Here is an 11,639-nt window from a genome sequence, read left to right as displayed (position 1 = left end):
AAGGAACAGCTGGGATGAGGGATAGGAGAAAAGAAAAGAAAGGAAGGGAAAAAAATATGTATGTGTATATACAGAGGATGTCTGGGATAATTGTACTGTTGGTCGCTACTGGTCTACTGAAAGGAACAGTTAATGCTTAAATTTTTTTTCTTCTTTTTCATTTTTCCTTTTGACCAATTTTGCATGCTTACATCTGGTAATCTGACCAACTAATCTGAAGACAACAACATGCAATGTAACAACCATTGTTGAATTCCTATCATCTTGTTTAGTGAAATTCTGTACTGTTTCTAATTTTTTTTATTATTTGAAATTCTCTTTTCAAAAAATGAAAGAAAGAAACACAGAACAAAAAACCATCTCGAGACCTAAACACAGCCTTACAAAATTTGTGTAAACCAAAGATCAAAACAACATGCTATATGCTTCCAAAGAAAACAAAGTCAAAACAGATGAAAAACCAAACTCAAGTTACCCATAGATAAGTCAGACTCAAACTGGCATCAGTTATCTTAGTAGAAACAATGGATGCCTGAAGTCAATAGGTCAATGCCTTTAATATTTTGAGAGAAAGTAAATTCTGTATTCAATTAAACCATCAATCAAAAATGACAACAAAATTAAGGATTTAAAAAATTTACCTCCTACTTATTCTTTCTGAGGAATTATTAATAATGTGCTTCAGCTAATTAAGAATACACTAAGAATAGGGCACAGAATCTTTCTGGTGACAGAAATCAAACTCAAGACCTTGCACTTACCAGGTAGATGCTGCACCACTGAGCTATATCCCTGGCCCCAGGACTCAGAATCCTGAAAACAGAAGATCTAACCCAGAAAAGTTGTGAACTATACAGCGTGCTTATAAATTAGAGAAGCAGGAGAAAGCTTTCTGCAAATGATGGCAGTATAAGAAAGGAAGGAAGAAGCTGGGCGTCGTGGCACACGCCTGTAATTCCAGCACTCGGAAGGCTGAGGCAGGAGGATCACTGCAAGTTCGAGATCAGCCTGGGCTACAAAGTGAGCTCAGGGCCACCCTGAAGTGTATAGCAAGACCCTGTCTCAAAAAGACCAAAAAAAAAAAGTAAGAAAGGGAGGAAGGGAGGAAGGGGGAGAGGGAGGAAAGGAGGAAAGAAGGCAGATGAAATCATAATGCAGTATCAAACTAAGTAGCTTGGGGCTGGGGATTTAGCTCAGCGGCACAGCACCTGCCTGGCATAAGCACAAGGTCATGAGTTCGGTTCCTGGTACCAGAAAAAAAACCAAAAAAACAAAATACAGCAAAACAAAACAAAGTAGCTGGGTGATTTCAAGACAAGAGAGTAAAGGTACACTATTTTTTAAACCACAATAAAAAAAAATAGGTAACTAGAAACTCCATGAAAAAGGCTGATAAAACAATGTTTCAAATATGAAACAATGCTGGGGATATAGCTCAGCGGCACAAGAGCCTGCCTGGCAAGTGCAAGGTCCTGAGTTCGATTCCCGGGAACAAAAATAAATATGAAACGACTGCCAGGTGTGGTGGCTCACACCTGTAATCCCAGCACTTGGGAAGCTGAGGCAGGAGGATCCTTGAGTTCAAGACCATCCTGAGCTATAAAGTGAGCTCAAAGACAGCCTGAACTGCACAGTGAAACCCTGTCTCAAAAAGACACCCCCCCACAAAAAAGAGTTAAGTGTCTAGAACAAAACCCACCAGCTGCATGAAGCCCAGGAACATTAGCAGTGACTACTTCCAGGAAGCAAGGACACACTGGGCAGAGCAGGAGCCTGATACTGCTCTCAGGAGCCTTCTGGTGCTGCTCCTGGGTGAGGTGCCCGCAATTACATGTATGACTATGGTAACTGGCCAAGCATTGCCCTGGTGACTGTTGCTCAGCAGATCCACATCTTTCACTGACAAAGCTCATAAAGCAATTCTGATCAACAGTTGCAGTTAAGAACTATTTAAACTTTCTTTTTTGGTTTGAGATAGGATCTTGCTATGTTGTTTAAGCTGGCCTTGAACTCACCAAGTGCTGGGGTTACAGTATGCGCCACCATACCTGGCTAAACCTGATGTTTTATTATATCTTCATTCAAACTTTGAATACTATGATTGTATGATCTTATATAATAAAGAAGTCTCTGGGGGATTTAGCTGGGGTTTTAGCTTGGCTCACTTGCCTGGCATACACAAGGTCTTGGGTTTAATCACCAGTACGGGGAGCTGGGTTAGCCAGCTGTCTGATTACTCATTTGTCATTCATAGAACCTGGGCTTCAGAAATTTGATGAATTTTTCTAGTATTGCCTGATGGTCAGGAGCCTGTGGTTTTTCCGGGGTTTTTTTTTTTGTATTTTTTTTGTTTGTTTTTTGTACTGAGGATTAAACCCAGTGCCTTCACACTGAAATATGTGTATTCCTGGTCCTTTTAAAATTTGTTTTGAGACAGGGTTCTCGCTAAGTCACAAAGTTGCCTGAGCTGAGCTCAAACTTGAGATCCTCTTGTCTCAGCCTCTCAAGTGCTATGATTGTAGGTGTACAACACCACACCTGGCAGTGTTTTTTGTGTTAGGCGATTGTATCATTCTGGTAGTGTCCTGCTTGAGACCTATCTGGTAATACATTCCCTGCTGATCACTGTTCAGAGAACTCTTGACCCTTGTCTTAGCTGCAGCAGGAAGGCTACTGAGGACATCACAGTGGATGTGCTGAGAGGCCAATGCCAGTCTGCACTGGAGGGGCCCGCCCTGAGCGTGGTCCCTAGATGTGCCTTCCAGTTGTGGAAGGACCTGCTCCACTGCTTTGCTCTGCTCTGCCAAGGCTAACATTATCTTGGGGCACCCTCCAGAACCACATGGGCTCTGGCTTGACCATGCCCAGCCCTAAAAAAGAGGAGCACACAGAAAGGGAAGTCCACGCAGGCCCTGCTTGGGGAGGAGGCTAAGACTAAGCAATCTCATTTTGAACAACAGTGACTAAAAACCGAACTTGAAAGATGAAGCCCTACAAATTCGTGGGAAAATGTTCTCCACCCTGTTTTTTTCCCTGAGATAAGGTCTCCCTATGTTGCCCGGAGTGGCCTGAAACTCATGATCCTCCTGCCTGGGCCTCCCAAGTAGGTGGGACTACAGGAATGCATCACCATGCCTGACTCCTGTAGGAGAATACTCTTCTTAATTCATGTCAGCACCAGCTAGTTTCTCTTCACTATCACTTGGAAAGTATACCTATAAAACAAGGCATATGGTTATGTAACATGTGCGCCTACAATAATATAAAAAGCAACGCACACAACACAAATCCAAGAAAAAGACCATTACTAGAATGTTTGTCATCCGCTCTCTCCTGCCCCCAACAGACAATCACCTTCCGGAGGTGGGGTTAAATCGTTTCTTTGTTGTCTTCCCAGTCCTGCTACAAATGTGAGCCTCTGTACCCGGCCCACTGCGCAGCAGCACTTGCTTCTCCAGTTCACATCACTGAAATCACACTGTGCTTCTCGTGTCTTGCTTTTCTCGCTTCCATGGTGAAATTCATCCTTCACTGGCACAGGCAGCTGCCGTCCATTTTCACAGCCACAGAGGGGGAGCCTGCTGTCGGAATCCGCCTGGATTCACCTATCCTACTGTCATTTAATTGTTTCTGGTTTTTCTGTGATGAACAATGCTTCCAAGGAAACTTCTGGGAACAGCTGGCTTTCAAAATGTCCTCCCAGTCTACGGCCATACCACCCTGAATGTGCCTGATCTCATCATAATGTCCTTCCATACATATCTTCACCCTTCCTTCCAAAGGTCTGGGTTTATCTCTGCGAGAGCCCAAGGTAAAAAACTCTGGCCTGTGGCTGAAGTATAGGGTGTTCTCCATGCTCAAAAGGGACTCAGTTCCCAGTGTACCATTGGTCCGCTCCCTGTCTGCGTCTCACACTGGGGCCGTCTCCTCCTCTGACCCCAGATTCCACCCCTGCTTCACAGCGGGCAAAACAATTGGCCTTTTTAGAGGCAGTTTGGATTTCGGAGTCACATCCCTCTCCCCCTATCTCCCCCACCCTTCCTCCCCAGGTAAGAGAAAACAGAGGTCTCATGAAAGGGCTCCATTGAGAGCCACCAGCTGAGAGCTGAGACCGCAGGAGGAGCGGAGGCCACCCTGCCACAGACCAAGTTGACTGCTGGCCATATGGCCCACTGTTTCCTCCACTTTGTCACCTGGCAACGGGAGGAAGAAAGGAAACCTACTGTGGCCCAGGGTCCACTGCCTTCCCCTGAATTTCAGGTATTGCTCACCAGACTTGCATCATGGGCAAGGTGGGAAAATAACACGCTGCCCACACCCTTGGAAACACACTGTCTGCCAGCTGCGATGCCAAGAGCTTTACACACCTTATCTCAATGGACTGTAACCCCTGACTTAGGTGGCCAAGTCAGTTTCAGAGGTTAAGACCAACATTTACAAAAGGAAACAGGCAAGACTGTAATTAAGTAGAAAATATTGGAGAGTAGCCCATAAAGTCATTTTGCACTGGGAAACTTCATTTCACCAACATTCACATATACGTACGTGTTCTGGAACGCAATGTAAAATGTACTCACTGAGAGCAAGGCTAAGGCTGTCACAATCCAATTGTTTATCTAGTCCACAACCGTCCCACTGAGGTCTGCTTGGTTACTACACAGTCTAACAGAGAAAACAGCTGAACTCACTTCCCCAACGCCATCTGCACCCCACACCCTGCCCCTGTTCCTGCCATGTGCCTGACACGACGACTCCTTTCTGTTCCGCTTTCCTCCCCAGACCCTGCGCCGTTCTCGAAGCTAGAGCTTTCTTTTGCTCCTCCCACCAGCTCTTCACACAGCCGGCTCCTTGCACCCGCCAGGTCTGGTGTGGGCGTCATTTCCCCTGTACCAACCTGCCCGGACCCCCGTGTGAGCAGCTCTGCTTCCTTCTCTGCTGCCTGTCTCCCTCTCTGCAGCTCCGGGCACAGCTGTACCCACCAATGAGACCCAGCAGCCCACAGAGCCATGCACAGGTAGGCACTTCGCAACTGCTAAGTGAATAATGAAACGTCCCAAGTCCCCAGAGAGGTGAGCGAGAGTCAGCGTCCACCCCAGGTATGACCCGAGGCTTGCTCTGCTCCCTGCACTGTACCCAAACTGGGAAATTGTGTGTCACTGCCCCAGCGCCTGCCTCACAGTCCCCACACATCCAGCTCCCAAAGCCCAGGCTCGCGCCACTGTGCCACCCGGGGAGATGAGGAATGGCTCCCAGGGACAGCCCCGTGTGGTCAGCCAAAAACCTGGAGGGGATAAACGAATGCAGAGCCATTAAAACTTTCAGGCTTGAGAAAAAATTTGCTAGTGACTAGAGAAATACTAGAAAAAAATCAGCTAAGCACACGATCTATGCTGGAGCAGGCTGCTTAGAAATAAGTGGTGGGAGACTCCCCAGCAAGGAATATACCATAAAAAAACCCCGAACTGCCAAAAAATTCACTCTATTAACTGTGCAGGGGCCACAGAGGGCTGAGGTCACAGGAACTGCCTGTTAAGGTGCCTTGAGTGGGCAGCATTAAGCTGTGATTCAGAGACAGGACACAAGCCTCAGCAGGCTTTGACTGGGCCTACAGAGGTCAGAGAAACAGGCTGCAGGGACACTTGGGCAACACTGCCACCTTGTGGCTGTGGAACGCCTGGCCCACAGGAACAAAGTGCAGAGGAGACAGTTCGTGGGTTCATTCTTCAGCACGACTTGTCACACCTGTCTCGCTGCTGGGGCTTGGCAAAGGGTCTAAGATGACTCCTACCTTCAAAGACCCTTGCCCCTCCACCCAAGCAGTGACCACACCCTCCTCTTTTTATCTCCTTTTTTTTTTTTTTTTTTTTTTTTTTTTTTTTTTTTTTTTTTTTTTTTTTTTGGTTTTTCTCCGGTACCGGGAACTGAACTCATGACCTTGCGCTTGCCAGGCAGGCGCTTTTGCCGCTGAGCTAAATCCCCAGCCCCTATCTCCTTTCAAAACTTTTGTCTTTCCTGCTACTGCCCCCAACATGCCTGAGGACAAGGATAGCCACACACTCAACTCTGAAGCTACCATACCAAAAGGCCCAGCACAGCAGAACAAGGATAGCTGCCACTATTTAATAATAGTTAAGTACTTCTGAGTAAAGTACCCATCAGGTTGTCAAACTTCACCTATGAGGCATCCACAAAGCCTCCGAACGGCAATGCCAGTGGGTATTCCATTCCGTGTGAACTAGGAGATTCTGGAGGCCAGGGGTGGGGAAACAAAGGCGGGCACTGCCTTTTTGTTATTGTCTTGAGTTAAAGTCTCACTATGCAGCTCACGTTGGCCACAAATGTACTATGTACCCACTGTGGCCTTGAACTTGTGATCCTCCTGCATCAGCCTCTTGAGTGCTGGAATTACAGGCTCGGGCCACCACAGCTCAGCAAGTGGTGTTCTTCCAAAAACTAATGCCTCTCAAAGTTTAATGTGTAGGTGACTTGCATGGGAATTTAGCTAACATGCAGATTTTGATCCTGTGCTGTGGATCAGAGCTGGGGATTTGATTTCTAACAAATTCCCAGGAGGTGCTCATGCTGCTGAGTAGTAAGAATCTGGGACAGATACAGATACAACTATGACCAGCAGGTCACACCTGAGCCACAGCCTGTGTGTGTACAAACAGCTAGCCAGGACTGACATTTTCAGAGGAGTGGAGAAGGGAGAAGAGATGAGGAGGCGTCTGAGACCATCTGTGCCTCACAAAGCCTAAAATATTCACTTTCTTTTTCCAGACTGAAGAGAGCACTAAGCTACATTCTCCAGCTTTTTCTCAAAATTTTACTTAAGACAGGATCTCAGTAAGTTGCCCAGGTAGACCTGGAACTTACAATCCTCCTGCTTCAGCCTCCCAAATGGCTGAGGATTATAGGCATGCACCATGTGCCCAGCTACTCCGGTCCTTTACAAAAAAAAAAAAAAATTGCCAAGCCCTAGTCTAGAAAGTCACACAGAGCCGGTGTACACAGCTAAACAAGGACAGACAAGGACCAGTCCCTGAAGCATACTGTTGTGCCTTCTAAATCCCCAGGCCTAGTGCAGACAAGAAGGCAAGAGTACAAGGCATAGAGGCTAAGAAGGTGGGGAAAGACGAGCTCCTGTCTGAGAACAGCAGGTGGGCAGGAATGGTGTTGAGGGGGTGAATCACAGAGACATGGGGTTCGGAGTGGACAAGAGGTCACAGCCTCCTTCAGAGTTCATTTTGGGAAAGATAAATGGAAAGACAGAGCAATGACCAGCTCCGTTTGTGTGCAGTGCAGCATAAGTACTACAAAAATAAAATAAAAAGAAAACCTTGGGATCCCATCTGAGCAGCAAAACCTTCTAATTTTGGCAAGGGTGTGGTGGCAAAATGACAGCTCTGGAGCCTGCAGTTTGGGGGCTGTTCCAAGTTGTGTTTGACTACAGCACCTTCTTGTCACGCTTCTGCCACCCGTGTGAAGAAATACACTCCTTAAATGTCACTGCCTGGGAAAGTAAATATAGCTGTCCACTTCTATCAATGCAAACCGAGGAATCTGGCTCCCTTTCAGGGAAGACCAGGCTGTTTTGCTTTCTGCTGTGAAAGGTCTGCTTGTCTCACATCAAGTGTTCACATGTATTTGCAAAGGACAACAATAATGCCCTTTCACAGGAGTGCAGAAAGACTTCTCTGTAAAAAAGACTATAGAGCAAAGCCATACTGTTCCTAAAAGCTGGAGGGCAGATACAGAACACAGAAGGATAGGACAAAACATCAAAAACACTCCAGTTTCCTGGTTGCAAAGAACCATTAGTCAGCTAGTCTACCTCAGTTTCCAGCAACGCTGCCCATAAAATCTAACCATCTAGGAAAAAAAAGTGCATGTCATGCCCTGCTTTTGGACATGGAATAGTCTTTCTGGTAAACCAAAAAATTGCTTGCAATCAAAACCAAATCTCTATTGCCCACGAGCTCCTGTCCTCAAGCCCATCCTGCTTGATCTTGCTGTTTATTCCTCCACCAGAAAGTGGATACCTTTGGGGAAGTGACTACTTTTGCAGTAGCCAGTACACTGCCTGGGTCACAGTCTAACAGTGTGGTCAAGTGAGATGTTGGACTACTCAAAAGTTCTGCCACCTAGAGGCTGTGTGATTTTGGACAAGTTACTTAGCCTCTCAAAACCTGATTCCACACTAGGTGTGGTGGTAAACACCTGTAATCCCACGGTTTGGGAGGCTGAGGCAGAAGGACTGCAAGGCTGAGGTCAGTACCAGCCAGATGGTGAGTTCAAGGCCAAGCTGAGCTACACACAAGACCCTGTCTCAAAAACAAAATTAAAAAACAAGCGAACAAACCAATTAACAAACAAACCTATTTTCTCACCCATAAAGTCCTCTCATAACAGGGCTATTTTAAGGATTAAATGTGTAAATACATGTAGAATTTTTGGCATGCTCATTAGTACAGTAAGAGTTTAATAAGTGTCGGTAATTATTTTCATTCAGTTATTAATGAGTAGATGAATCTATCAGTCTGTTCCATGAAGCACATTTCCTCCCCAAACATACAGCAGCAAGGGGTTTTCAGTCTTAGTACTACGAACAGCTCTTTGTTGTGGGGCCTGCCCTGCACATTACCAGTTTCCCAGCATCCCTGGCTCTACCCACCAGGCATGTGCAGCAGACACACACACACCCTGGCTCTGACAACCAAAACTGTCCTGAGAGATTGCCATATGTCCCCAGGAGAATGAACCCTAGAATACGCAGTCGGTCTAGAAAGTCTGGTGACCACAGCCCGGCTCCTATCACAACGTCCTCCCTGCACTGCAGCTACCTCGACGCCACTTGCTCACCGCTCAGTTGCCTTGGAGGGAAGAGGTGGTAGGTGCTGTAGATGTCGTTGGAGAACTGCAACTGGAGCTCAGGGCTGCCGCTCAGGAGCTGGCCCACCTGCTCCACCTGAAACGGTGTCTTCTCCAGGATCACAACGGCATCCTCACCATCCCCAAGCCCAGAGTCCTCATTCACCTGTGGACAGAAACACTGTCAGTGAGGCCAAGTGCAGAGCCACAGGTGAGGCCTGAGGAACAGAGGCAAAAGCTCCCAGGGCCTGCCACATTCTAGCACTTGGGATTTCCTTCCTTGTGGTCTTCATCTGGGGAAGCCTAATCAACGTCACTCAGATTCTTCTCTCAGACAGGGCGTCTTACCCTGAATCCTTGTGGCAACCCTCACATCTTTCTTCCAAAAGATGCCAAGTTGCCGGATGTGGTGACGCACGCCTGTAATCCCAGCACTCGGGAGGCTGAGGCAAGAGGATGGTTGTGAGTTCGGGACCAGCCTGGGCTACAAAGTGAGCTCAAGGCCAGCCTGAACTGCATAGTGAGACCTTGTTTCAAAAAGACAAAAAAAAAAAAAAAAAGAAAAACAAAAGATGCAAAGTTTTTCAGCTATCTGCTACTTTGGTTTACAAGAGCTCTGCCAAACTTTCCCCACCATACAAGAAAAGATGGAGGGATTCTGAGATTATGTGGCTTGCTTCAAGTTGCACAAACGGTTACTACTGAAACAGAAACTAGAATCCAGGCCACCCAAGTAACTCAGCGGGAAGGATGCCGTGCCTAACGTCCTCAGCAGGTGACGCACACTGAAGACAGTGGGGTGAGGACGCCAGATAGGCCCTTGTAAACAAAAACAAGAGAGAGGCGCGGAAGCCTCAGCCAGATTGATTCTCCCAAAGATGTGAGCTTCTGCTAGGAGTTCTGGAGAAGCCCCAAAACTTCCACTGGCTGGGCCTTTTCACTAGTTTGGGAAGGTCTCCTCCTCTTCCCAGCCCTTGCTAGACAGATGGGCACATGGTATTAAAGTCAGTAAAGTATCAATTTCCACACATATGCTGTGTAGTCATGAAGATCGGGGGTAGTTCTTTCATTTCCACTTACTCAGTCCCACAGCGTACACAAAAGTATTGTTAGGTATGAAGTCAAACCTTAATGGGTCTGATGCACAAAAGAAACAGGACCAAAATAGCACTGCTTGTCAGTTAGGTAAAGAAACAATGACATCAATGTATAATATATTTACAATCATTTCTTAGGTCTTGGACCCAAAGTGACCCCACAGAGCACAATTACGCATTGTGCAGATTCTGATACCTGGCGACCTGGCAGGCTAACTCCAGAACAAGGCATACCGCATTCCTTGCTGGCCTACAAAGTGAGCTCAAGGCCAGCCTGAACTGCATAGCAAGACCTTGTTTCAAAAAGACCAAGAAAAAAAAAAAAAAAGATGCAAAGTTTTTCAGCTATTTTTTACTTTGGTTTACTCGCAGTAATCCTCCTGCCTCAGCCTCCGGAGTGTTGGGATTACAGGTGTGCGCCACCATGTCCGGCTGGACTAACAATTTAGCAATCTTTAGTACTGATGGAATGTAAATCAGGTCCTTTCTCTTTCAGTTTCAACGGCATCTCCAGGGACAGGGCCCAGGCAGACATCCAGCAACACTGACAGGATTCCTAACATCTTTATATTTTGAATGAATGATGAAAAAAGGCTTGAGGAATTTAACATGAGTTTTCAGGTGATACACTGTATAAAGATTAGTGAATATTTGTAGGGAAGGAAAAATTAGGAAATTAAACCTAGATGTATTCATTCCTTTATTTCATGGGTAATCACGTCGTCCTGTACACTGAAGCGATGCCACCCGCCCTCGTCATGTAATTGGTAGTTTCCCGCCCGGATAGGGAAAGTCAAATCCACCTCCGCGGCGGTGATTGGTTCCTTCCTCCCGAGTCCCCACCCCCACGGTTGCCCAATGGTACCTTCCCGTGTAGGAAAATGATTTTGTCCCGCGCAGACTCCCTCAGTACTTTCTGCACCCGAAAGCCAGAGAACGGTAAGCAGACTGGGGTAGAAGTGCCATTTCCAACACCTGCTTCTTTTTCTTCTGTGCTGGGGGCTTCCACATCCTCTGCAGCCTGTTCGCGCTTTCTCTTAGGTTGAGGAGGTACTGCCTCCGCCATACTGCCCAGAAGGAGCTGTGCGCCTGCGCGCGGAGGCCGCCGGCTCCGCCCCTCCTGGCTTTTCTCCGGACCGGGCGGTGCTGCAGCTCCGACTCCCGGCGTGCATTACGCCACTTGGGATGCTACTACAACTTCCGACGTACTCCGCGCCCTCGGATCTGTGACTACAACTCCCGGCGTGCTTCCCCACGGCGGGCTGGAACTACAACTTCCGACGTAGCCTGCGCCGGTAGAGCTGCGACTCCGATAGCAGGCGTATTGCGCGCCCCGGGGGGCTGCGACTCTTGTGCCACGCGTGCTTCAGACCTCAGGCTGATTCTGCGGGTGTGCACGCTCCGTGGAGCGGAGCCGGCCTTGCGAAGAAACGTGTTTAATCCATCGCTGCTGTCTGCCTCCTTCGGCTGCTGGCCGGCGCCGTTAAGAAGGAAAGCGCCTCCACCCCCGAGACCCCCCGTGGGGGGATCTTCATTACGCACCCTTCTTGTGCCTGTGACTGAGGGACACCTTGTGTGAATACGGACTTTATAAGCCAGGTTACCCATTGCTTAAGAATGATCATGATCGTGGGTTGTTTCTGGAACATAACTTCCAGTCTACTTTCTTAG

The 11,639-nt window shown here is 47.4% G+C and overlaps 1 protein-coding gene across 1 annotated transcript in view; it reads right to left on the bottom strand.

Moving 5' to 3' along the window:
- The window catches only part of Dcps (decapping enzyme, scavenger), a 40,510-nt gene extending 29,451 nt beyond the window's left edge, over positions 1 to 11,059 (bottom strand). Inside the window, exons 1-2 of the mRNA XM_005378510.2 lie at positions 10,834 to 11,059; positions 8,863 to 9,037 (exon numbers count right to left, since the gene is read on the bottom strand). Of these exons, the coding sequence (XP_005378567.1) occupies positions 8,863 to 9,037; positions 10,834 to 11,034 (376 nt within the window). The 5' untranslated portion in view covers positions 11,035 to 11,059. The remainder of the gene's footprint in view (positions 1 to 8,862; positions 9,038 to 10,833) is intronic.
- Positions 11,060 to 11,639: the final 580 nt, after the last annotated feature.

The sequence above is a fragment of the Chinchilla lanigera genome, unplaced genomic scaffold (assembly GCF_000276665.1).
Source record: "Chinchilla lanigera isolate Chin_1 unplaced genomic scaffold, ChiLan1.0 scaffold00011, whole genome shotgun sequence".
NCBI classification, from domain to species: domain Eukaryota; kingdom Metazoa; phylum Chordata; class Mammalia; order Rodentia; family Chinchillidae; genus Chinchilla; species Chinchilla lanigera.
The sequence above is the reverse complement of the archived record's forward strand: the minus strand, read 5'-3'. Positions and strand labels throughout refer to the sequence as shown.